Here is a 26,154-nt window from a genome sequence, read left to right on the forward strand (position 1 = left end):
GGCTGCACTCACACCCCGTGGCTGAGAAGCTGTGGCGCAAATTCCAATGGCCTATTGAAGTGTCATGGAGGCCCCAGTCTGAGGAAGACATGCCTAGCCCATGGCGTGTGACTAAAATGGGCGATCTCAGCGTACGTATTCGTTCGCAATCAAGTGTACAAGTAGCTCATGCCGTCTGAACGTCGTGGTCCCCTTCGTTGTCCCCTTCGTTGAGTCGTAGGGAAGTCATGCGCCTAAACGCCAATTGCGAGGCTTCGGCAGTTGCAGCCTTTAAGGGGTAAGGCATAGCCAAGTTCCATTTTGTTGCCAGTTGAGTGAATGGGTGTGCCAGGCTCCCCCCGCGGGTGTCCGGGTACTGAATCAAGACAGGTGCCATGGGACTCATGGGAGGATACACTAGATCACAGGAGACGGACTGGAGCTTTTGGGTGGTTGAATCGTACGCTATGTGTGCAGTGCAGTAGACGAAAGCTTGGGCTTTCGGGGATGGCTGCATGGGTTGGCGAGCCTGGCAATGTTTCATGCCATTCTGGTCGTGGATGGCCCATTGGATGACGGGACTCGGGGGTCGCTCCAATACGGAAGCCATCGCCTTGTCACCCATCGGAGCGACTCCATCAAGCTCCATTACACTGCGCTGCACAGCCTTCTTTCATTCTCCAGTTCTCCCCCAATCTCCAGTTATCAGGACGTCCGAACCCACAGGCCCCTAGGATTTGGGTCTGAATATGCCGAGGCATGGAATTCCAGCTGTCCAAGGTCCGGCCCCTTTGCCTTGCATCTCCAACGGTGTCACACCATGATAATGGCCAATGAGGCCCCTTGAAAAGGCACAGGGCGGACAGGGAGGCCTTGAAAGGCTTCGAGTTGAGATACCAGAAGTAGCAAAGAGCCTCATTGTTGATTCTTCATACTCGGTAGGATTCTGAGTTCTGACAATGGGGTAAGCGTTCCTGCCTTCCAAGTCTGATAGGATTAGGAGGTGTGTTTCCGCCCGTGATCTCGGTGCTCTCGGTGGAAATGTGGAGATGCTCAATATGAGTCGCGGGCTCTGGTGACGTGCAGTCTGTGAGGGGCGATGAAGCACTGGCGTCTGGCGGCGGCGGTTTGAGGTTCAGTGGCGACGCTCTGGGGTTCTCGAGATGGCTGGTCTGGGGTCGTTGTCCTCTTTAGGCCTTTCAATCGGCATCCCGGTTCGTTCAGTACCTGCCATTGTCCATATGTCCCATTTGCATCGAATTTGCAATCGTATCCGTACGCACTTCATCACTTCGGACACGCAGTGATGGTCCACGAGATTCGTCCAAAGTGCCTCCCAGAAAGCTTCCCGAGTATAGCCTGCGGTAATGTTGATTCAGAACATGTAGGCGCTGCGTGTCCTTAGCAAGAGCTTTTCTGCCATCGCGCACAGTGGTGCAATCCGGCTCGGTCAGTTCAAGAGGCCAAGCCTCCAACTCGATATCGTTGCTCGAATAGCTACAAACTTGTATAAGCCTCGCTGAAGGTTAACATAGTTTTTGCAATGTTTTCCAAATCGTCGAAATTATGCTGGTTACGTCCGTGGTAGCCCCGTAATGCGGCGCCAATCTGGCTGCGCTATCTTCATGTATCCCGGCGGCGTATGTCTATTCTGCCCAGCGAACGCCATTCGCAAGTCGACCTGGATTCGAACTAGACCCTCTCATTAGAGCAGAACGCACAGAAGTAGCCGGACCATCGGCGTCCTCGCGGCCGTGAGTGCTAGATCGACGTGAGGTAGGCTTTGGAAACGTCAGTCCGAGTTTCGAAGCTTTCTTGACGTACAAAGTATGAGTAGAGCTGTCTCGTTCCTGGTCGAAAATGCAATCATACCTCCAGAATCCGAGTACCTACTCTCTAGTCACTTTCGAATGGCAATGAGCCTGCAGAAAGTTCTATTGCTGCAGCATTTTGCTTCGACATTGGTGAAATCCGTGTTCACGGCCTTGTCCGGGTCCTGACTAAGTATTCCGTACAGATACATGTTGAACCCACGCAAGCGTGTTGGAGTGGCTCGTGCGAGCAGGATCTACGCCCTATTCCGCTTGGGGCACGAGGGAGTACGGATACCCCTGTCGACAGGCCGACAGACAGACGCCAAGTTGGAGGCACGAAGCTAAGCAAGCCGCGGCAGCGAGGCCCAAACGGTGTAGGGCTGAGGAGGTGGCTTTGGGGTTGGATTTCCGCCATCATACCGTCCTAGTCTATCCAAAGGCAGACGGGCTCTTGCCAACATTCCGCACTCAACCAGTAGGTATTCGTCCTTCTTGGATTGGCAAGCGCGCCAGAGCTGTCTTGTTGTGGCTGATGAATGTTCCAACAATGTCCATCCGTATGTGGTTTGCATGTGATGAGGGTTCGAGTCGTTGCATGACTCGTCAGATGAACCATCACCCACGTGCGCTTGGGACATGTCCTGTCTCCAGAATCCAACCTCGTTGACCGTTTGTTATTGTTGTTGTTGTTCTTGGATCGTTGGTTGACATGATCAGGGTATGGAGCATTGGAGCTGCAGCGTGGAGATTTGAACTGCAGGGCAGCAGGGAAACCCTCATCGGAGCCGATTGGCCCCGTTCTACCCCCACCTTGCCGATGCTCCAAAATCAAACCGCCTACGGTGCGGGGTATTCGTACTCGATTCGTTCCGAAACGCTCCAGCACGACTCTGCCTGGGCATCGACAGACTATCGACGGACGCGGCGCAGTCGTTGATAAGTGGTGCACCGAAGAAAGCCACTATCCACTGAAGGGAAGGGCTTTGAGCGTGCGAGCATGAGCTTTTGTCATGCTTACCGTACATGGCCAACTGCCACAAGTCTCGCGCCAGTCAGAGCTAGTGAAAGCGCAAGATTCCGAAAACTCAAATGTCACTCTCCCCTTTCGCGGAATTGCGAGGTGGTCTTCGGAGAAGACTCCGCAGCAAGTAGGGTCAGACGCCTCCCTTCAGTGGCGGACAACGGGTGGCTGGCTTTGCGTAGCGTAAATGTGACCGTAAGCAAAGTCTGGTTGATTGCTAGCCTGCACGATTGTAAGCGAGCTGAATGGAAGCGACGCTGGCTTCTATTAACGCGTCTCCCGGTTTGGAATCATTCTTCATGATTGGCGAATAGCATGTTCCAGTGCATGTCACAGGCCACACTTGGCCAGATCACAGCGTCCGGGGAGCCTCTTCGCCGCCGTGAGTAACTTATCCGCGGACAAAAGCGAACTCGGCCTCGTTGGCGAGATTCGGTATCACCACGATTGCATCTGTAGGCATAGCGGTAGTGTCCGATGAAGGCACAGGACCTGGCAGAATCACCATATTTGGTCGTCACACGCCGAACTGTGTGGGTTGTAAGGTGATCAGTACTGCGCACGCAGAATTGGGTACTCGAGTTCAGACGGGGATGGCCTAGATCGCTCGCGGCCGCCGGTGTCTTGGGCCTGCCAATGGGCCAGAAAGGGAATGACAACGCACGCTGTAAACCTCGCTGCAAAGCCCGGACCACGACCCTCCCCGCTCTGTCAAGGGTGGTGGTGTGTGTATCCGTACGTACGAACGTTTAAGAAGGAAATGCGCAGGGAGCCAACGTCCAGGCCTGGACTTCCTCGATGGCCGTCTGCTAGGAAAGCATGCCTCTTCCCGTTAACAACAAGCAGACGTTATCCTTGGCGTGGTTGTTTCTTCTTGTCCATCTATCGCAACCTTAGTACTTTCGTATCTCGTTAATATAACACTCGGTTGTACCATTCAATACCCAGGGAGCTTGGTGGCGAACTGGGCTGCCCGGCATCTTGGGTAAGGCGCACCAGCCTCCAGGTACGGGGATAGACGTCAGCCTGCCAGCCTGATAGGGCCAGGAGATACTGCTGGTCTGCCTGAGAGGGTTTACGGTATCCGTACTCTCCTGCAAAACGTGGGCATGCAGGGCTGCCCTAAAAGTCTCTGTGGGAAATGCTACTAGCTCCCCGGACCCTCGGCGGTCTTGCCTTTCACGGAGGGTAGGGCCATTTGTCTGACAATACTTTGGTGCCCGTACCGGCACGGTTCGGAAAATGCATCATTGTCAGCCCTAAATGACGGAACGGGGAATGGAACTCGCAAACACTTGGTATTCAAAGCCATGGCCAGAACCCAAGGCGGCAGAAGGTGCGAAGGCTTTCAGCCATGCGCCGGCGGGGGGCTGTAGGCGCTTAGTCAAAAGATGGAATGTGGTCCGAAAAGACTGACGCTGTCGGTGCTTCAGCGTTGCCAACAAGGGGCAGCTGGCGGCTCGTCAAACTTGGGGCCTTACGCCCTACTTTCCAGTAGCGGGAGAGAAATCCAAATAGCGTCCAATACTTCGGATCTCGACAGGGGCCACCCTTCCAAACGGAGCAAACCGAGGCCTGTACGAAGTCCGGGCAAGCTATCCGTACGTCTTAGCTCGTTCTAACGGACTCTTGGGTGTCCTAGTTTGAAGAGTAATGATGTGATACTCATCACCTGATCGCAGAGAGAGCGTGAAAGAATGACCCGAACCGACAGGTGAATACCGAGAACTGAATAGCCCTCCGCAAGGCAAGTCAGCGGAAGCTGGCTTGGACCAAAAGGACGTCCCGTGTTGAAGACCAATGGCGAGACAGCTATTCCTTGGTGACAGAGTTATGCTCTGTCGTCGTTGTCGTGGTCGTCGCAAGAGGAGAAGGCTGACGCAATTTTGAGCGTCAAGATTGGCCAAGGATCCGCTCGTAAACACAGTCATCCTGAACCAAGCGGTGCGTTTGTATCGCTGTGGGTGTGCCGTGCTCAGTCGGGCGACAAGCGGGCCTTGACTGACTGATTGGCATGAACATGCAAACGGTGAGCTGCAGCGCAACGGCGGAATGAGAGGAGGGTTTGGCGGCGAAATCCCCGACGCTCTTCGTTCCCATGATTGGCTGCTAGGACTAAGTGCCGACGTGCACAGCCCAGTCAAGAGATGGCCGGCCTGGCAGGCTGACCGCGCATCTGAACCCCGAGACTGAAGGTGCTAAAAGCGACCACGGATTTGAGATCTTTCGCGTAGGCGGGCTTGCTTGGCAGACTGAGCGGCTGCGGGAAGATCGATGTGGTTAGATCGAGATGCGAAAAGCAGCAGCAGTAGCAGCGCCGCAACCTGAAGATCGTCGAGTTAGCCAAACCAGGCCGGAGGCTTTAGACCGTGGAAATTGCGTTTTGCCATATTGAAGCTTCTGTAGTAGAGAATGAGGCACTGCCATTGTGAACTTGTCAGTACGCAAGCCGAGTTGTCCTTCGGTGGTTGTCCACTCGTTGTTTGGGGAGCTATTTCGTTGTCAAAGATTATTGCAGTGCCTATCGATATCTGATTGTGAATGCGCTGTGGAGAGGTTGTAACAAACAAGTGCACATAAATAAGCTTGCTCGGCGAGACGGCGCCAATATTCGGCATTGGCACCGTAGCTCTCTGCCTGCTTGGCTAAAGTGGGAGGGACTTTGGAAATAGTGGCATCAAGGGCCCTCAATTTTGCACCTGTTCCGTAGGCATTTGATCAGAAATCTGCGGGGATTGAGTGAGTGGGTTCAGATTATCGGTAAGCACCTATAGCAATTCTGAACAAGAGACAGGGCAGGATACCGACCCAAAAACGACATTTGCAATCAATGATAGTGACCAAAAGAGGCGACGATGGCGGTTGGAACTGCTTCTTGCCAATGTCGGACATGAACAAAAACCACATGGAGCCGATTGCCTTGTGTTGTCGGACATAAAGAGTGCAGGGACTTTGAGCATGTTCGTTCGCAGCGTAGACACATAATGTAGGTACGTATGGTGGTGAGTCTACCTGTATGAGGTTATGAAGATAAGATGGGTGCGGCGTGGAGTACCCTGGTGTCTGATGGCAGTGATTGGCGGTGGGGTAACTGCAGGGAGGGGTACGAATGGTTCGAGATCCACGCCTGTGTGGAGGCGGTTCGAGTCGAGGAGGTCATTGATAGATGCGGTGAGGTCGAAGTTAATGGCGTGGGCAGCAGTGCCGCAGACAACAGGTGATGGCTGGGAACAATGCCAATGTCTGCGTTAATGAGACCGAGCATCGTTGAGGGTGTTTGCTTTGCTGTGCCTGGAGTGAAGAGTGGCAAGGCAGCTCCAAGATAGCATCGTGATGGTGGAACGAGCCAAAGTAGCGGCGGTTGAACGCCGGACTGGGGAGTCAGTCTGTCGGCCTGTCTGTGGCGGGGAGGCAAGGTCGTACAAGCGTTGTCCCAGGATGAGGCGGGATTGGGCTGGATGGGAGGGGGGTCTGGAGTTGACAGCGGAGGTGCAGCAAGGCGTAGGGTTGGAACTTGGAACCTTGGAATTTGCCTCGATAGGGTGCAGTCATTACGGTGCGCCGCGGTGCGGTGCGGATAGTGTAGACTGCGGTCAAACGGTGTAAGGCAGAGAGGTGAGGTTGTGGAGAGGTGCCACTCGGGGTCTTGAACCATCGTTTGGCCGAATGAGACGAGAAGATGGGAGGACAGGCACTGCAGCGCAATGACACAGACATGCCGCACGACGACGACGACAATTTCGACATGGTCGGAACGGTGCACAGGAAGGTGATGTAGTGTAGGGAGGTGGATTGTAACCTGAATGCAACAGCAACCCAATGGAAGGCAAAAGCGAGAAGAAGTGATGAATGATGCAACTATTCTGTTAGGTAAGGCGAGGTAAGGTAAGGTACCCTCACCCAAAATGCCCATGTACCAGGGTACCTATCCTTCGTGCCTACCTTCCCTTTCCTTAGCTAAGACACCACCCCACACGACGGATCACCCCCTACGACGGATCACCCAATTCGGCCACATTCAGCCAAAACCGCTATTCTATATATATGTAAATAATTAAAGAATAAATATTTCAAAAAATACACAAGCTATAAAAAAAATAATTAGTATAGAAAAATATTTCAAGAAATTATTTTTATATTATATTACATAATAATATTAGATTTAAAATATGCCTTTAAATATTAGTATTTACTAGTAATTTCTATATAAATACTAATATTATACTATGTTATATAACTCTTTTATTTATTAAAAAAAATAAGATTTTAAAGCAGATTATTTTTAGTAGATTTATATTATACTTATATAAATAGTTTTTTATTAGTAATATAAGTATTATTATATAGAAATATTAAGTTATATTATAATAAGTAGCATTTATAAAAACTTAAATTTCCTAAGCTTATATAATTAGTATAACGCTAAAAATAATATATTTAAGCTTAGAAAAATATTTTAAAAATTCTAGTTTTTTAAAATACTTAACTTTATTTATTTTTCATAAAGTTAGAAATCGTATTTTTATATAGTAAAAAACATTATATTTAACTTAATAATATCTTAGTAATTATAATAGATTATAATTTATAAAAAATATTTTAATAAGAAAACTATATATTCTATATCTAAAAGTATTTTCTATATATTTTTTATATTATAAAATGAAGTAGGTAGAATTAGTGGTTTTTGACTGAATTGTACCGAATTGGGTGATCCGTCGTAGGGGGTGATCCGTCGTGTGGGGTGGTGTCTTAATGGTGCTCTCTTTTCTATTCTAGTCAACCAAGGAACCGCGGAAGGTGAGGTTCCCTCTGCACACCTTCCCTGTACGTCGTTGTTACTATCCTGTCTAAGAGGCAGGTAGGCGTAGTACCATATGTTGGAGCTGGGAACCTACCCTACCTTACCTTACTACCTTGGCCCCTTAGTAACCTTACAGGAAGCTGCTGACTGAGATGGATGGGAAAGAGTGGTGAGTGCGTACTTGTCTTTCTAAATTTGTCGGATGCCATCTGTAGGTGTGTGTGCTGCAGACCAAGGTACCTTTTTGCCTGGGTATCTCTATGCCACCTGAGGTGGTCTCTATGTACGACGGGAGTCTGCACTTTGTAGTTCGTCTCCCATTGGGTTACGTTAGGTTCAACCTGAGGTCCGAGGCAAGGTACGTATCGGAGCGATCCATTCTCCTTGGTCCATCAGGTTCCCCAGTGCCAATCCCACCCTCGCTCCTGCCTTCCCGTGTGTGGGAGGTAGGCGCAGGGCCAGCAGGGCCAGCAGGGCTCAATTCTACACCCTCAATTTTCCTTCCATACCCCTTGCTCTGTTAGATGCTGGGGTGTGTGTATAGTAGCCATCCGCTTAGCGCACGCCCTGAGGTCTGTATGCCTGGGCAGAGAACATGATCCTGAAAGTGCTCACCCCTTTCACCCTTTCACCCCCCCGTCCCAAGTTCCTTCCCCATGCCCTCAGGGCCTTCCAGTCTTCCACTCAATCTTCTTCTTCTTCTTCTTCTTCTTCCTCCTCCTTGCCTTACCGAGCAGCCCTTGTCTCCAGACTCTGACTCTTTTTTCCATCCAAATACCTCACACTGACGCTCTATCCGAACGGTTGCAGAGAAGGCCTCTCTACGGGTAGGAGTACCGAGGAAATGAGACTCAAGATACCTCGCCGAAACAGTATCCAAACGCGTAATACGCTTCTTGGCTGCAAAAAACAAACGAGCAGACAGAATGGAACGCCAGGATTGTATCTCGAGGGACTTACCTTAGCTTGGGCAGCGGACTTGTTGATGATACTTGGGATATTTGTTTGGAAGGAAGCACGAGAAGGTCGAGAGAGCCGTGGTCCTTGCCCTGCTCTCGGAGACCCTTGCGCCTGCCTTGTCTGCTCTCTCTCCCCTCCCACGGGCCACCATGCGGTGCTACCCCGTCGTCGTGGACCCGCGCTAATCCTGATCGGATACCCCTGATCTTTGCAGCCACGACACTGGACCGCGGGAGGGACGCACCGGGAGCGCGCAGCAAATGGAATGATTCAACGGAACCCGCTTTCTGCCCTGTTCTGCCCTGTGTCGCCTTGGACTTGCATCTTTGGAGCACACTGCACACGCATTCTTCTTTTCAACGGAGAGACGGACGGAATCACGACGTGAGCCTGTGAGGGAGCACAATCAGGTAGCGCAATGCGGTACGTTTCTTACCTTATGGTTGATAGCTTCTCCCTCGGTCGTGTTTTCTTGGGTGAGATGGGCAAGACCTGATGAAGTACGGAGTACGGAGTACCTACGGTTCTCAAGGACCCCACCCAGCGTATCTAAGCACTTGTTCAAGAGCCCAAGAGACCGTTGCGAGATCCTTCACCCCGCTGCCTCAAGATGCTTGTGGCACTTGAGATATGCACTTTGGGTGTTTCTTCTACACCTGCAACTTCTATGCCTGCAATGAGGCAAGCAAGGCAAGGTCATCCATTGCCTCTTTTGCATCAGCATCAGCATCAGCATCAGCATCAGTATGAGCTCAGCATCAGACCCCATCTAAGCCCGACCGACCTTACTTTTCATTGCTTACCCAGGCAGGCAACTCGGGCAACCCAAATGTGCCTTAGTCTTAGGTAGCTTTCTTTAAGTGAAGCCCAAAGGCTGCAAGATGCAAAAGCGAGATGCAAATCCACCAAAGTCCCGTTTCGCATCATTTCCCCTCTTGCTTTTCCTGACTCCTCCAGTTCCTCCTTGGCCTTGGCGCCAACCTGAATGTTCGTGCCTGCTGTATCCGTACGGAGTACTTGCCTCACCGACGTGTCTACCTACGGAAGGGAAGTTACGCCAAAGGTATCCAAGGTACCTATCTTAGCTAAGGTATGGATCTGTGCTCATCGCTTCGTGCGGTACCTCTTTCATTGTCGATGCGCATCGTTCCTGCCTTGCGGATAGTTCTCACGCCTACCCACTTCGTGATGCATGTGGCTTCGTCAACGGGAATTTGCGTTGATTTGGGAAGGAGAAAGGGAAGGTGGACATGTAACGATGAGGAGGGCAAGAGGCAGCAGCACTTCTGCCTGTCCTCTTCCCTTGAGATGATGCGTGTGATGTAATTCTTCGTATCAATTCGCATGGAAGGTACCTACCAAACCGTGCCTACCTACCTTACCTACCTTACCTTAGGTAGGTACTTTACCTGGTGACTTGGTCCGACAGGAACATGCAGGTAGCAAACAAATGCTCCAACAGCTGAACAGCTCACCTCACGCTGCTTGGTCATCGTCCTCGGCTTCGGGATGATTTCCCAACTTCCATCTCATCAGTCGGACCACGAAACCTCAAATGCGCTGCATTCCCGCCTTGGTCTTTCTTCACACGCCATTCCATCTCGCGCACGGAGCGAGCGTCGAGGCAGTCTTCATCACACCTTACTTTACCTCAAAGTACCTACCTACCTAGGTACCTTAGGTATTCATCCACCTGAACGCAAGGTACTTTGACTGCCTTGCTTTCTCTCACCTACAACTCGTACCTTTTTTTGTCAGGTTCTGTGCTGATTCTTACTCAGGTGCCTCCACGTCTCTGCTGAATCGAGCGAGGTTCCGTCGCGACACCTGCCAGACCGCCCGGACACAATCCCATTCTCGACTTCTTTTGTTCTTCATTCCATTGTTGCGCTCCCCCGGCCCTCGTCCGGACGGACCCAGACCTGCGGATTCCCTTGGCTCATAAGGCATATTACTATTGATTACCTACGAATACCGTATTCGTACGTCAGGAGACTAGCACCGGGCAAAGGACACGACCCGGACGCCGTCTAGACTCCACGGCTCGCCGCACACCGCACGCCGCACGCCATCACCGCCGTCTTATTACCCACACCTCTCCGAATATCACCAAGGAAGACAAATTACTGCATTCCTCACCCCGCCGTCCTTGACGCACTCCGATTCCTCCAACAACTCGATCCGACTCGGATGCTTCCTCGAGCCTTCTAGATCCATCGCCTCACCTTGCCCATTCAAGGTAGCCCACGCACGCAGCTAGTAACAGCACGGCATACACACCACACGCACACACATATACGCACATATACACCTTGAGCTATCTATGCTTATATCGCCTGGGTGGCCTTGGTCGCATCAACATCAACGCACCTCATTCCGTCACCCCCATGACTCTCCGTCCCCAGCCCTCCTTCTCTCTTCCATTTCCCCTCGAACGCTCGATCCGAGCAACAACCCCCTTCCCTACAACCATTACCGCTACGAATACCTAGTCTACACCACCTTGCCTACCTTACCTTAGGTGCTACCCACACCCCGACGCAGCGTGAAGGAAGGGCGACAAGAAGTTGACAGACAGGGCTGCATTGCTGCTTATGTGCTTGCATGGCACTAACTCAACGGGCTACAAGAAACAGCCACACGCCCAACGTCGTGCTCGTGGTTCCCTGGTGTATGACTAGCCAGTCCCCATCCGCATCCTATTCCTTTTAGGGCTGCTCGCCGAACAAGCGTCCCGCTACTCTACCCGTCAACGAGAGAGATCCACCCCCCCTCTCTTCCTTATCACCACTCCCCTTCTACTTAGTACATACACCCCCTTTTCCAAAGTTCACCCATCAAATCATTCCCGTCACCCCTCCCTTCTTGTCTTCCATCCGGCCTTCCTCTTCTCCACCTCCTCTTCTTCTGCCCTGCCCTGTAAGGCCCTGGGCTAAGGATACCTCAGGACCTAGTGTATCCGTTCACAGTAGGCGTGCTAAGCTAGGGTATCAGGTATTCTCTCTCTCAGTCAGGTCTCTTCTCTGCCTGGGCTGTCCTCTGTCTCTCAGTATCCCCTGCTACTGCCCCTGCTGGGGGTAAAAAGGAACCACCCGGGGGCTTCTTCTCCAATCCACGTTACGCCGAAGTTGGAGGTTTGGATGTGCCTCCATCTGGGTCCCTGGGCCGCTACCGCTACGAATACCGCTACCTACGGATACCGCTACTGCTGCCGCTGGAGCTTCGCTTGACGCTGCCGACAGCTTCCCTGGGCTCCCCCTCCACCCCCTTCTCCTCTCCTCTCCTTGACCAGGTCTGTCTCCTCCACTCGACTCGTTCTCCCGCCTTTTTTTCATAAGTACTAGTCGCCTCTTTCGCCTCGCCATACCTGGGGGTGTCGATTTTATTTTATTTTTATTTATACAGCAGCTGGCGTCGTCACACAATCGCCTCTTATTTCAGCTGTCGTCTCCCCCCCACGACCTGACCTGACTTACGGATGTAAACTCTACCCACCCCAGCTCCGGCCACTCTGCTTCCTCCGACAACATTTGCGCCTCGCATTCCTCGACGCCGTCCGGACCTGATCTGTTTCTGCTTGTCCCGCGATTAGACCGCCGGACTCAACAATTGTACATCCAGTCCAACCACATCGACGTCTGCTACTTTTCCCTCTTCCACGTTACGACTCGCGCCGCTTTGCTCGATTCCGTCTAGTCTTGTCTTTCCTTTTTCAGTCTCCTCTCGGCCCCGACCGCTGCGTGACGCAAGAGAGAGAGACCGACAGAGACAGCCATTCTCGGCTTGCATTGGCCCCCGTTCTCAACCAACGGCGAACCCGACTGCCATCGCCACCCACGGCCTCCAAGACGACCGCCTTGGCCTCGGACGCTTCTCGTATCCCACCGCGATCAGAACCCTAGATATTTCCCGGCCCATCACTCATGACGCCCGTGCTTCCGTCACTATAAACCTTAGTGGCGCCGCTTCAGCTGGAATTGTCAATCCTCAGCCAGCAACTGCACAGATACAAACCGACATCATGGAGGCACCTTCGAGATACAGGGAGCCTGCGGGTCTTCCCAGCATATTTATAGACTCAAACCCAAGAGACTCAAACCGCTTCGACTCTAGCAGTTACTCCTCCTCTGTGGCCATCCCAGGTTCCGGAGACAGAATCAACGCACCGCCGCCCTTACCACCACCACGACTTCCCTTTGACGATCCTCACATGCATCACCAGGAGCCCAGACAACACTACCGCGATCCCTCATCATACAGCCCTAGAGAACATAGTTACCACGACAGCTTGGGAAGTTTGGATGACAGGCCACACTACATGAGGTCCGGTTACAGGCACGATGAGGGTTATGCCAGCATGGGTTCGTCTTCAGCTTCGGCTTCCACAAGGTAGGAAATCCCCAACCTTTCAATCGGGCCTAGTTTGGTTCTAGAAGAAAAGAACTTGAGAGTGTCGAGATTTTGGGTGCCCATCTAACATTTTCACATTGATAGATCTGAATGTTCCTTGCCGAGCATCTCGGCCGGGTTTGGTCTGCACCACAACCAGTTCCAGTTCCAGTCTGGCGCCGACGCTTTCACCGACATGAAGAAGAAGCTCGCTCCCCTAAAGACGTTCGATAACAAGCCGCCTGGCTCACTCCTCAGTGCGTCAAGCACATCATCAACTAGTGACCCTTTCTCGAGGAGGCTTTCTGGCGACATGCGGGTACCGCCACTCTCCGTGCCCACCAGTCTTCCGTTGCACCTCAAGACGTCAAACCTACTAGACTCTCCCGACAGATACACGCAGACTCCTCACTCTGCCCTCTCACCTTCCCCTAGAAGCCAGCCATTCCATCTCGGCCAGGACTATAGGTCACCTCGGTCCGTCTCCGACCTCGACAGGTCACCACCTACTCGCACCAGAAGGAATAACAGCGACGATGCATCATCGCACAGCTACGAAGTGGAGGAGATGGAAATGGAGGAGACCAATTCTATGAAGAGATTGCGGATAGAGGATCCCATGAGAGCACACTACGATGGTGCTGGGGCGAAGCGCCGTGCATCCGCTGATCCCGACGACAGCGTACCACTTGGTTTCACCACCCAGAGTGACTTGCTACGCCGTCGCGATGGAAACCAAAGAGGATCCCCCACGCCTCGACTGAGTGTCATCCCTCAAGGATCAATCTCTTCGCCATCCGGTCGCGCAGGGTCTTACAGCTCTAACCTATCACTACTCACCGGGAGCATTACCAGCATGGGCTCGTCGTCGTTTGGCCGAGTCTCTCCAGGGGGCCTTTCCCCAGGTGGAATTTCGCCCGGCGGAACCGACCCCAGCTGCAGCTCTCCCTACAGTGCATCAATGTCGCTCAACCCCTCGCCTCGCGGTTCCCTTTCCAGGGCACCCCACCAGCGGACCATTAGCGAAAGCCGGCCTCTCGCTTCTCCCCGCAAGCTTACGGAGGTGAGCAAGCCTGGTGGAACCAAAATTTCGGGATTCTTCATGTGCGATTGTTGCCCGAAGAAACCCAAGAAATTTGAGTCGGCTGAGGAGTTGGCGTAAGTACCGACCCTGCAAATATTAGAAGCTTTTCGCTAACCGTCAACAGGTCTCACGAAGCCGAGAAGCAGTATGAATGTTCTTTCTGCGGAAATCGATTCAAGAACAAGAATGAGGCCGAACGCCACCAGAATAGTCTTCATGTTCGCAGACACAGCTGGAGTTGCTCAGCCCTGAATGGCTATGATCGTGCGTTCCACGACAGTACCAATCGCCCCGGTGAAGCAGACTCTTGTGGCTACTGTGGTGAGGAGTTCCCTAGAAACGGGAGAGGCCCTGGTGCTTCCGCACCGCGACACGCTACCGACCAGGATTGGGAAGAGCGCATTCGCCATCTCCAAGAAGTACACAAGTTCAGGGAGTGCAACAGCAGCAAGAAGTTTTTCCGCGCAGATCACTTTCGGCAGCATCTTAAGCATAGCCACGCAGGCACAAGCGGCAAATGGACGAACATGCTGGAAAATGCTTGCATGCTGGATGAAGATCCTACTCCGAGATGAGCATAAGCCAAGCTCCCAAGCTCGACTTACCGATGATTCGTTGGAGACCATGGCATTGGTTGACTGGCCATTCATTGAACGCAAATGTCCGGGGCGCGTAGCGCGACATTACTCGGATGCGTCCAACTAATACACCGAATGCGAGCGAACGATTTGAGACTGTACAAGCAGTCAAGATGAAGACAGCCGTTGACGCACGGGGCCGAGCGGAACATGTCGAGAAACATCCAACGCCACGGTCTGGTTAGCAATTCCCTTGCCAGTGCCATGCGCCGTACAAAAAAGAAAAAATCAAAAGCATTTTGTTGAAGCATGTGGGCAGCATCCTCGGGTTTGATGGGCTGGCCATTTGGAAGCACCCATATTTTGGGGCCTTTGGAGTATAGGTGGTTGCCATGAGGGGCTTTCAGGCACCAGAAACATATCTGCAAGCTGTCTGTTGCGCGCATTCCATTTGGAGGAAATACCAGGCATGATCGGGCCAGTCAGTGGTGGGGAGGTGATACGATGAAATGATATTGGTATTAGAAGAGATGCAGCACATCCTTCAGCCAGACTGAAGAGTTCAAGCTAGCAATGTATTTTGTAGGGTCAGGGCACACAGGTTGGACAATAGTGAGAAAAGAATAAAAAGTTACCAAATCTCGAACAAGTTACTGTTTCCATCCATAACATGTCCCTGGCTTAGATTTGCTTTCTCGTAATTATGTGATGTGGTTGAGTACTTGGTTTCCGAATCGGCATGATGGGATCAAGAGGAAGGTAGTCTGACAGTCAATGAAGACCTGATCAGATCCACAGCTGGCTACAGCCTACGAGTAGCTACAGTACGGAGTACCCCATGTTGGTGTCTGTTGAGCAAGGAACAAACACATGCTCTGGTACCTTGCTCTGTGTAAACGCCAAGTCGCCATAAGGCTTCATCAACGGCAATTCGGCATGCCGCAGTGAGGCCGCCGGTTGACAGAAGGTCACATGATCTCAGCCCTATGAGCCACAGAGAGATGTGGCGGTGGCGCATGACTTTGTTCTGTCTTTACCCAATATGCCAATGTACCCTACCTTAGTAACAATAGATAGTAGGCATGGGAAAGTGCCCTGAGGGGAAGGGGCAAATGACCTGGACCTGAGGCGGGGGAAAGGGGGGCCACACCGCAGGCACGAGGGAACAGGACGCCGGACATTTCTTTCCACCACACGGCCGAGTGGCAGGAGCCAAGAGCACGAGGGAACGAGGGTACGTACAACACAACGACTGAGGCGACGAAAACAAAGGTGGAGGCTTGGCTCTTTTCGGCAACGGCAGTATTCTGGGAAACAAAGCTAGAGCAACTTCAGGCCGAGCCACAAGCACAACTGCGTCATTCTCGTCACCACCACCCAACCACTACCACCAGCGTTCGTCGCATCCTGAGATTGGCACGCGAGAGGGGTCTGTCTTTCTGGTAGCTCTTGGGCTTGGGACACCGACATTGACTCTTTCGTTTCCCCCTTCTCCATTTTCTCTCTTGGTCACACACCAATATCCATCCGTAGACAGCAGGGAAACTTACACCGTCATACACTACCATACTACGCTCATGTATCTTGTGCCAAGCTGCCTTTTGAAGCCTTCATCGATAAAGCCATTCGCATGGTCCGTGGCCACATTTCAACCGAGGACGTGACGAAGCGATTGAAAGAGATCGAGTCAAGCTTGACGGCCACGACCACGACCACGACGGCATTGCAGGACGCGGCGCAGGTGCTACCCCCCAAGGAAAAAGAAGCGCCGACCAATACGTTAGAGATCTACACAGGCGAGCCTGAAGGGAGCGAGGAAACTGAAGCTTTACACCGACTTTTGAAGAAGAGCTGCGTCGAAATGGCGATGAACCGTATCGATGGCAAGGAGGAGCTCTATGTCGGCGGGTGAGACACATTATCTCCGTCATCTTCACTGTGAGGCTCACTAACGTTATTTACCAGCATATGGGCTTTGCGCCGCCCTTCAGCACTGAAGGAGCGCAACATCACCCACATTCTGTCTGTGCTGCGATTCGACCCGGCCGGTCTCAAGAGCGAGACCGACACCTGGGAGAACTACGGAAAGAGCTACAAGCACATGGTCATCGACATCGATGATGTCGAGGATGAGGACCTGCTCGTTCACCTGCCCAAGGCCGTCCGTTTCATCGAGGATGCGCTGTACCCCGGCAGCAGCAAGAAGAGCGTCACGGATGGGCCTGAAGAGGAGACCCAGAAGGGCAAGAGCTTTGAGGAGAAGGCCAAGCGCTTGAAGGCGGCTGTGGCCAAGGATTTGGAGACCGAGTCTGAGTCTGAGACGGAGGCTGCCTCGGCTAAAGCGGCGGCGGCAGAGGCGAAGCCCACAGATCCGGATGCCATCCTCCCCGCCCCCCTATTCGAGCAGCTGGATCTCAGTTCTGACGGGGAGAAGCCGGACCCCAATGCCCCAGGCGGCGTCTATGTCCACTGTGCCATGGGCAAGTCCCGTTCCGTCTCTGCCATCGTTGCCTACCTCCTCTGGAAACACCCCTCCCGCTTCGGCAGGTCCGCGGCCTCGACGACCGCCGCGCAGAACGGAGCATCAGGAGGGGCGCCCAAGTCCGCTGAGGAAGCCGCAGCAGCGCAAGAGAGGGCTGCAGCCGCCGTCGCCGCCGCCGTGAAGTGGGTTCGCAATACGCGAGAGATTGCGGAGCCGAACCCGGGCTTCATAAAGCAACTCGAGATGTGGTGGATCATGGGGTGCCCTGAAGACGTGGCGTCGCACCCCATTTACAAGCGGTGGGAGTTCCAGAGGGAGATTGACGAGAGCCTTGCCGCGGGTCAGGCACCGACAAAGCTGCGGTTCGAGGACGAGGAAACGAGCAAGGAAGAGGCGGAGAGCGTCAAGGGCATGGAGGTGCGGTGCAAAAAGTGTCGCAAGACGCTGGCCACGCCGCGCTTCGTACTCGATCACGAGCCCGATGCCCCTAGGGACCAGCGGCAGCAACAGCAGCCGTGCGGACACGTCTTTGTGGAGCCGCTGGGGTGGATGAGGGAGGAGCTGGAGAAGGGGACGTTGGAGGGACGGCTGTCGTGCCCGAATCAGAAGTGCGGCGCCGCCGTGGGGAGGTACAGCTGGCGGGGATTCCGGTGCAGTTGCGGCGGGTGGGTTACACCCGGGTTCAGTCTGCAAAAGGGGCGTGTGGACGAGGTTGCTGCGAGGGTTCCTGGGGCTGGGGGTGCGGCAGCGATGGGGATTCGGATGCCGCCTGGTTCGGGGAGGTTGTAGATGCATAAGCGTTGAGTTGGCTCAGAGCCTGCGGTTTAGAGCTAGAGCTAGATGTAGATGGTGAGGATACATGGTGGAAGAATGTGCATTTGGCAAGGCGTTGGAAGAGGGGGCTTTGGCCTGGAGTTGGGTGGGAGAGGGAAGGATCGCATGACATATACGGTTGCATCAGCCTGGAACAGGGGAGACGGGAGGGTATTCCTAGATGGCATGGAGACTCGTTCTAGATGATCCTCGCTGACTGCAGACTCTTGAATTGCACGTACATCTGGCCCCGTCAATGGATTGTTACATGTGAATGGCTGGATACCTTGCCTATCTTCATGGTTGCCTTGGATCAAGGTATTGCCGTACGGATACTTATCAACGCTTGGTGTGCCCAATGAGATTGTTGATGAATGTGACCTCGCCCTGACGTTGGCCATGAAGAAGTTTACTCGTCCCAGTAGTCACTGATGTTAGTCTCTATTCGTTGAATATGTTTACTTACTGACTGTGTAAGGTTCGCTTCAAACCAAACGCTCTTTCAGCGTACGACTAGCGACGATTCCTACTCCCAGAGTGCGCATGTATGCTCGCGTGCTCCCCTTGAAGCTTACTCCGAGCCGTTGCAGCGAGAGAGGGAAACTTGACTTTACCTTATCCCGAGCTTCGTACATCTCGGTACATGGGTGGATCGGACCACAGACGCAGGTTGCTATCGAAGCACTGTAAAGACACCCTGTTTCTTTTCCAAGATCATCTTCCTTTCTTGGGGCGTTGTATTACTTCGACCCGTTTTTGATGCATGTACAGTTGGAGCCAGACTGGGATGCTTCTTGCTTGCAGAGGGGTTAAGAACGAGATGGAGATTTTCTAGGAGGTAAGATTGCTGCCTGCATGCACGAGATGGAAGAGCCGAGGCAGGAAAGGTGAGGTGAGGCGTGGTAGGTGATCCATATCCGTACAGTCGAGGCAGGCCAAACCCATCGATTGCTAGTGTTTTGAACGGCAGTTGGTCTCTTCTGTCAGAGTGTGGGGCGGAACCAGACGCACTTTGGATTCTAGAAGAAGCAGAAAATGCTGCCTGCAGCGAGCTAGATGCGCGAGATCTAATGTAGGCGCGAGGCAGCGTGAACAACTATCCGTAATGTCCCGCGGAAAGATTGTGAGGCAGGCGAATTCTGGATGTTCGAGGGGGCAACGGAGATGATGCTGATTGTCTGCTTGGGGGTGTGGTAATGGTGCCGGAGGTTTGCCAAGTTGGTGTTGCCTACGTCTAGTTCTCGGCAAACGATGTTTCTCGTGGGGTCGATGGGAGGGGGTAGACGTTGAATGAAGATCCCAGCCCCTGTTCTAGATCGCAGAAGGATCGTCGTAGGACTGGGAAGAGTGAAGAGCATTGTCATCACCCGCGAAACGGCGGACCCAAGGCTGATGAAATTCTTTCTGTTTCTTCCTGGTCTAGATGGAGCACTGTGAGCCCAGCATGATGGTTGTTGCCTTCTCGCCTCTGTCGATGTCGGGAAAGTGAAGGGCGCTTCACCCTGCTTTCGCTGAAGGAAGGAGTTGGGAGGCTGTACTGGGTCTTAGGGGTGGGCCCTTCTAGTCGGAGTCTGGAGACTTTGCGAAGACATGGAGTCTACGATGACGATTATAACCACTTATGCGGCGCCGTTGAATTATAAGGCTATGTTGGAAATTATTTCGACGTTCGGAGAAGAAGTGGCCACGGTTAGATTAAGAGAAGTTCTTCTAGGCGTGGTACGCATGGAAAGCGGAAGGGTCGATGAGCGGGACGTAGATCAGGACGACATCACGATGACACCCCTGAATGGCACTCTTCCAGAGGCAGTCATCCGGAGCGCGATGGAAATGCAATAAGGCCCTGTAGCTCGGATCTGTCTCGCGCGGCCTTGTACACGCCTTCTGGTCTCTTGACAATCTCATTCCAATTCTCGTTTACTAAAATCCAGCTTTCTACTGAATCACTTGTAATGCTGATCATTCATCAATAAGTGAGCGGATAACCCAGAAGACGATAGCAGGCGAGGTACAGAACTGAATGTCGCAAATCGTTATGGAATTGACCGTAAAGCAACCCGCCAACATACATTTGACATGTTTTTCATGCTCAAGCGAGCATTCTCATATCCTCCTCGATGTTCAACCTTGACTGCGTGAAAGAGTCGCTGGGTTGGGCAGCAAGCCGCAGTATCCTCCCTTTGCAACCGCCTGCGGGTCTTTGGATGTGAACTGTTAGGTGTGGGTGTACGCCAAGCTCTACTCACAAAGCGAGCGGAACAAGGTCTTGAGACTCTGACCAGCTTAAAAGCCAGACCAGGCTACATATCCGCAAATAACCAGCTACCTCCTGTCCTGAAGACTTCCCCTTCCGGATCTTCGCCCGTCCGCTGAGATTGAGGGCAAAACTGCACATCAATCCATAGTAAGCCCCCTAGAGCTCACTAATCTCGACATCGATTGAGATCCCTCCTTGCTACATCCAACGGGCATATACTTGCTAGTGTTGGTCAATGAGGCGCAGCAGCGGCCAGCATACTGATGCTCCTACGCCGGATACCCAGCGGAACCTCCGCCGTACAGAGGACACATAAGCTCGCTACCTACTGTCCACATCATGCTCGACCGACGACGGGCCTGCAGTGGTGCAATCCTACGCTTGTAAGGTAGAGGGAGTGGGAAAGAAAACGCATATCGTAAGACGAGTCTAGCCTGTGACGATGCCGTTGGGAGCGAAGGAGCAAGGGGAGAGAAGGAGGGGTATGATTTCTCTGAATGCTAGTGCTCTCTGGCGTACGGGGTTCTTCTTACCTGCCGCTCTAAGCGTCCGTGTATGCAAGGTATCTCCTCTCCATGTCCCTGTTGTATTCCTTCGACTGAGGGGGGGTATACTATGTAGCTCGTGGGCCTCTCGTAGGAGTCGAGGCAGATTTTGGGCTGATGGCGAAAGAAATAGCTCTAAGGCTGCAGTGAGGGTGTACGATCATCTTTCCCCTTCTCTCAGCTTGGTGTCCTTCTCTCAATCTCACAACGGGTATCCGTGCTCACGAGCGTCCGTGTGCGTGGGGGCTTCATTGTGGATGGATTCTTGGGCATGGATGAAGTTCCTCCATGTCGGTATGGTTGCTTTCATCTTGAACCTCAGCCGGGTCTACTACGTAGTACATAGAGGAGCTGACAGTATTGCCCATTATAGATGCATCTGTCAGAGTGCTGCCGAAAGAAGATCCATTCCCTTACGGAAAGTAAGCGGTTTCGTTCGCGATGTTGGCGCACCAGTTCCTTCTTTCCCCAAAACGTTGACCCCTATTCTGCCATCCTTTTTTTGCAGCTCGAAGGATCACCATCCCGGCACGGCCTCGGGCTCCGAAGACCAGAAACGCCGCCTAGGAAATTTCTTGGGAAGAAAGACCGCCCCGCGCGCGCACGCCCCGCCTTCTATTTCCAAGCTAGAGCGAGTCGGGACGGGAGGGGGTTGTTTGCTATCTTCCTCTATCACTCTCCCTGTTTCCCTTTGCTTGCTGGGACTGTGGTCTGTCCCGGCTAACGGCACTTCCGAGGCTGTGCAAGGAAAAGAATATTGGAGCCTGTAGGGCTGGAGGGACCCTCTTTCTGTTTGCTGAAGAGAATCGAGGTGGTCGTGGTGTGAGCATAAAGGCCTGATGCCACCGGGCGTGAGACTTTGAAAGGATTTGTCTAGTGAGAAAACCTGATGCCTAAGTGTTTCAAGATCCCTTGAGACGAAAATGCCAAGTTCGTGACCATACTGGCACTTTATGTGTATATCTAGGCAGTGATTGGACAAATTACGCCTACGGCTCTTAACAAAACGACCCATCTTGTAACCTTGTCCAACGAGCGTTTTCTTCCGAGAGGTGCGATATCTTCGGCTGCCGGCATTGCTTTGGCGCTTTTCAGCATTAGACGACACTCATTTGCTTCTTGCGGGGTCTTTATTTCGGCCAAGACTGGGTCGTAAGTATTTGTTAATAAACAACAACCTTTGTAATTGTCTCCGCTTTGATACGCAGCCCCAGGCAGCAGCATTTCTCAAACAGTGACAAAAAGGAACTTGTAAGAGAAACGTACACGGTTGTGTCATAATTGGCAATACGAGGTTTGTAGAGGTGGCGCTTTTTGACTTTATGCGGAACTTCGATGTTGTGGTTTTCTAATATTTACAGTCAGAAGCATATTGCCGTAGCCGTTTGAATACCTTACTTGGAAGAGCACGTGAAATTTAGAGTGTGAAGTAATAGGGCATCGTACTTGGTTTGGTCAAATACTACGGATAGTGATTTGTGAATGATTTATCATATGGCATCAGTTGTATAGCAAGCATACGTTGAAGACTCTATCAATACTTTCGAAGAAGGCGGCTAGACTTGACATGTAGCATAATGGTATAAATAGCTGTGGACCGCATGTCTAGAAGATGAGAACAACATTGTAGGTCTTAGGTGTTCTACAACTATTACCAACTCAAGCCGGAAAGGTTCCAGGCACGGTTAATGTAAACATGTTTCGAGGCACAACTTCGTATGACCGGAAATTCGTGAAGTCTGCCATGAAAATCGAAATTTGACTTGTCTTAGACCTGGCTCCAATTTGCAACAAGAGGCTTTGATTGAGACGCACTGTTGAGACTATTGACAGAGCCTTACTGCAAGTCTGCTTCTGTACTCTGACAACCTCTGGGAAACGCACGAAATAGGTAAATGCCCAACTTGCTTTTGATCTCGTACCGAAGATCTCTTGATAAAATCGCGAAGGACCGCATTTCTTGACTTCTGATGATTGAACAATTACACAAGTCGTTGTGAGGTTGATACAGAGTAGTACAACACCAATACGTCTTACTACGCCGCCAACCACGTCGCATTGGCAGCAACTCCAATGCTAGATATCTTGGCATGCCGCATCATTCTCCTGTACTCCTCAATCTTGGAAAGCCCAACCATGACAACTTCCTCGACAGCCTCCTGTCCAATATTCTTCTTCCAGACAGAAATCACACCATTGAATTGATGATCGTCAATCGTGACAGACAAAATCATCTCCGTCTCATTCCTCAGCTCCCACGACGCCCGTCCATACGCCTTCATACCCGTCGCCTTCCAATGCACATTGCCCAGCTCGCCTGACTCGTACTTCCCATCGCTCTCTTTGATATCGATCTTGAGCGCACGTTGCAAGAATTGGATTTCGGTCTGGGCAGGCAGGGTGTGGAAATCGATCACGGCCACTTCTTGGCCTCCATTCGAGGGTGATGTGACATAGCACTTGTCTCCCCAGGCTGCGAGGACTGCTTGCCGTTTTACTTCGTATCGCGGTATTGTGTCGCCCTTTACGCCGAGGACGCGGCGATGATCTTTGAGCGCGGTGTAGTGGATTTCCAGGGTAGGTGTCTCTTCGGTGCGGCGTTTGTCTGGGGTGGCGTCTACGCGGACAATGAACTTTTCAAGCCAGCCGGGAGCCATTGTGATAATTTTGACAGGAGGTAATCTGTGTAGTGAGAAGGTTATCTGGGTATGCCAAGGCTTCTGCGTATCGGTCAAATCTTTCGTCTTTCGACTTATGCTAGCAGGTGTCGGGTCACAGGACTCATAGATATCAGCTTCATGGCTGTTGCCTAAATGACTCCATCGTACGAGGAATCATAGTGTTAATACCTCTTAAGTGGGACGTCTCAGCCCAGCTGGGCAAAGCGAGACTGGGTGTTGTTGAGGTCCCCATCATTGTCATGGGCATACTATTCCCATGGCGGAGTTGGCGGAGGAGTTTCCCGGGTAGAGATCCACTGTCAGAGCTTCAGGAGCCTTGTCGTCTATCTCAAAGTAGACGAAACGGTGGAAAGTGGGGGTTCTCCGGCTCAGACCCGTGATTTCGGGCTCCAATATCGTCTTCGGGGTCCATTATTGGTCCTCTCGGGCTCCATTTGTAGGGAAATTGAACAGAGCCTCAGGGTCCAAGGTCATCTAATGGTAGCCAAGCACCTGGTCGTCGGGAGAACGACATACTTGAACTTCTGGTGGTTCTCCTCCTGCCTTATTACCTCACCTTTGGGCCCGAATTCATGCAATATGAACACCAAGGCACGAGAATTGAATGATTCAAGTCCTATCGAGAACTTGAGAGAAGGTAGCTTGCCTCAGGTACTTCACAGATACACGCAACTCAGGGGAGTGCCCATACATGGTTTGGCTACTACTGTTTATTCCAGAACTACTCGGCTCTTATTGAGCAAGCGGAAGCTTGGAAAGGCGTGCGTAGACATAATGAGAAAAACCACTCGGAAGTTGGAATTAAGAGTTCATGATGATGGATGATGGATCAACAGCGCTGCAATATGCGTCAACTCCTTTTGGGTGAAAACTCTGGGAACTAAAGATGGTCCTAATTGACAGCATGGTACATCGTTTGGCTTTTATTATCACAAGAGCATTGTAGTAAGTGAAGCAGACATGGGCGCCGGCAACACCTGAGCGGGCCAGCGCCGCTACGGCATCGTCCATAGCGCCGTCGGAAACCCGGGCCCGGCCGGTGTCACTCCGTCCGGCCGGTTACCAATTCAACGTTACGCCACCCGATCAGCTCTGCAAATGTAAAAGTTGAGACGGAGACTATCTCTCCGGACAGCACGGGCATTGCCAAGATGTTGTCCAAGAACACTTGCAATTTCCGCCTCATTCGAATCGGTTATTTAGGCTCATTACCGGATGCGACGCTGATCTCCACCCCCTCAATTGGTGGAAACTCTGCTCCCCCAGCAGAGACTCATGAATTTTCACTTAAATGTCGAGAGTTCGGATTCGGACGCAGGGTCACGGAGTAGCCCGGGCACAAAGTCTCCAGAGAACTTAACCTTGGAGACATGTTTCCACCTTAAATTTTCACCTCTATGGACATCACTCTGGGTCAATGTGGCGTGATACAGGGCTGCAGAAGCGACATAAGATAAGCATTTCGGACGCCACCTACAAACTGCACATGGCTCAACAGCTCTATCGGCTGAGACATCTTCTCAAGGTAATATTCTGACCGTTTATATTAATCACACCTTTTACCTTTCAGATGACAACATTGCGCGACTTTAAACTTGAATGGCGGGACTCGGGAGTTGCCCCTCTCAGCTTAGCTCGGCGCACCTGTCAACCTCCCGGTTCTCCACTCCCGGGGGAACACCCCGGACTCGGGAATCTCGGTGCAGCATCACTCCGCTCCAAGATGCAAACTTTACTGCCGCGCTTGAGACGATGTGACCGGTCTTCTATTCCGTGCAGCTACAAAACATCTCATGTATCCACCGGAGCTGATCCAATGTTACCTTTGTGATCCTCATTATCTCTCCAGCTTAGAGCATTCCCCTTGAGGTTCCTCAGAAGATCAGCATCCAAGCCCCCGGGTCGAGATCATCACATAAGTCATCAAGCTCTCAAACTTCTGCTCTCCTCCTCTTAACCATCCATCATGCGTATTCTCACCGCACTCCTCGCCCTAGCCACCTCGACTATGGCAGAGACACTCCTATACAGCAACCCGCTGAACTCAACCGCCGACGTCGCAACCTGGGTGGCAGAGGGCCCCATCACCGTAGCAGCCGTCAACGATACCCTCGAGCTCTCGGGCGGCGGCAACCCAGACGACTACTTCGTCTACTGGGTCCCCGAAGTCTTCCCCGACGGCATCCGCATCACTTGGGAATTCTCCCCGCGCAACGAACCCGGCCTGGCCATGTTCTTCTTCGGCGCCGCCACCGTCGCCGACGACGGCAAGGGGTCCATCTTTGACCCGTCCCTCAAGCCCAGGAACGGGAGCTACCCGCAGTACCACTCCTCCGACATACGTACGCTGCACGCGTCCTACTTCCGCAGACGCTGGCCCGAAGAGAGGGCGTTCCATCTGGCGAACCTGCGCAAGTCACCTGGATTCCACCTTGTTTCTCAAGGCGCGGACCCCTTGCCCCCCGTCCCTGATGCCGCTGGTGCGTTTTACAAGATTGAGGTCATCAAGGACAAGCGCGAGGTGAAGTTCCGCATCAACGACTTGCCCATCTTTGAGTTTTACGACGACAAGTCCACGGGACCTATTATCCGGGACGGAAGAATTGGGTTCAGACAGATGCAACCTCTTGTTGCGAGATATCGTAACCTTCAGGTATGGAAGCTTTGAAGAAAGGACGATGACGGACATTGATAGATGTATTATGATGCCTTTATGTAATAAATAGTAAGCCACCACTACTACGGCC

General features: G+C 52.3%; 8 protein-coding genes across 8 annotated transcripts; 3 read left to right on the forward strand and 5 right to left on the reverse strand.

Annotated features, from left to right (window-relative positions):
* Window positions 1-166: 166 nt before the first annotated feature.
* On the reverse strand, window positions 167-604 carry CTAM01_10185 (uncharacterized protein; the record flags this gene model as incomplete). Its single annotated transcript, XM_060526201.1, has 1 exon — window positions 167-604. The coding sequence occupies one exon, from the start codon at window positions 602-604 to the stop codon at window positions 167-169; it is 438 nt and encodes a 145-aa protein (XP_060379146.1).
* A 5,232-nt stretch (window positions 605-5,836) lies between these two features.
* CTAM01_10186 (uncharacterized protein) lies at window positions 5,837-6,727 on the reverse strand (the record flags this gene model as incomplete). The annotated part of the gene is made up of 1 exon (XM_060526202.1): window positions 5,837-6,727. The coding sequence occupies one exon, from the start codon at window positions 6,725-6,727 to the stop codon at window positions 5,837-5,839; it is 891 nt and encodes a 296-aa protein (XP_060379147.1).
* Window positions 6,728-9,370: 2,643 nt separating this feature from the next.
* Window positions 9,371-10,071, reverse strand: CTAM01_10187 (uncharacterized protein; the record flags this gene model as incomplete). Its single annotated transcript, XM_060526203.1, has 2 exons — window positions 9,371-9,616; window positions 9,970-10,071. 2 exons carry the CDS (start codon window positions 10,069-10,071, stop codon window positions 9,371-9,373), a joined length of 348 nt encoding a protein of 115 aa, XP_060379148.1.
* Window positions 10,072-12,296: 2,225 nt separating this feature from the next.
* On the forward strand, window positions 12,297-14,626 carry CTAM01_10188 (uncharacterized protein; the record flags this gene model as incomplete). The annotated part of the gene is made up of 3 exons (XM_060526204.1): window positions 12,297-12,967; window positions 13,073-14,125; window positions 14,176-14,626. Coding segments are annotated over 3 exons (2,175 nt in total), but the record flags the coding sequence as incomplete, so codon positions are not given.
* Window positions 14,627-15,431: 805 nt separating this feature from the next.
* Window positions 15,432-15,647, reverse strand: CTAM01_10189 (uncharacterized protein; the record flags this gene model as incomplete). Its single annotated transcript, XM_060526205.1, has 1 exon — window positions 15,432-15,647. One exon carries the CDS (start codon window positions 15,645-15,647, stop codon window positions 15,432-15,434), a length of 216 nt encoding a protein of 71 aa, XP_060379150.1.
* Window positions 15,648-16,259: 612 nt separating this feature from the next.
* On the forward strand, window positions 16,260-17,900 carry CTAM01_10190 (dual specificity phosphatase; the record flags this gene model as incomplete). Its single annotated transcript, XM_060526206.1, has 2 exons — window positions 16,260-16,537; window positions 16,595-17,900. The coding sequence occupies 2 exons, from the start codon at window positions 16,260-16,262 to the stop codon at window positions 17,898-17,900; spliced, it is 1,584 nt and encodes a 527-aa protein (XP_060379151.1).
* A 4,862-nt stretch (window positions 17,901-22,762) lies between these two features.
* Window positions 22,763-23,383, reverse strand: CTAM01_10191 (uncharacterized protein; the record flags this gene model as incomplete). The annotated part of the gene is made up of 1 exon (XM_060526207.1): window positions 22,763-23,383. The coding sequence occupies one exon, from the start codon at window positions 23,381-23,383 to the stop codon at window positions 22,763-22,765; it is 621 nt and encodes a 206-aa protein (XP_060379152.1).
* A 1,990-nt stretch (window positions 23,384-25,373) lies between these two features.
* CTAM01_10192 (YesU protein) lies at window positions 25,374-26,075 on the forward strand (the record flags this gene model as incomplete). Its single annotated transcript, XM_060526208.1, has 1 exon — window positions 25,374-26,075. One exon carries the CDS (start codon window positions 25,374-25,376, stop codon window positions 26,073-26,075), a length of 702 nt encoding a protein of 233 aa, XP_060379153.1.
* Window positions 26,076-26,154: the final 79 nt, after the last annotated feature.

Source organism: Colletotrichum tamarilloi (assembly GCF_030869305.1).
Source record: "Colletotrichum tamarilloi strain Tom-12 chromosome Unknown Scaffold_45.1, whole genome shotgun sequence".
Lineage (NCBI taxonomy): Eukaryota > Fungi > Ascomycota > Sordariomycetes > Glomerellales > Glomerellaceae > Colletotrichum > Colletotrichum tamarilloi.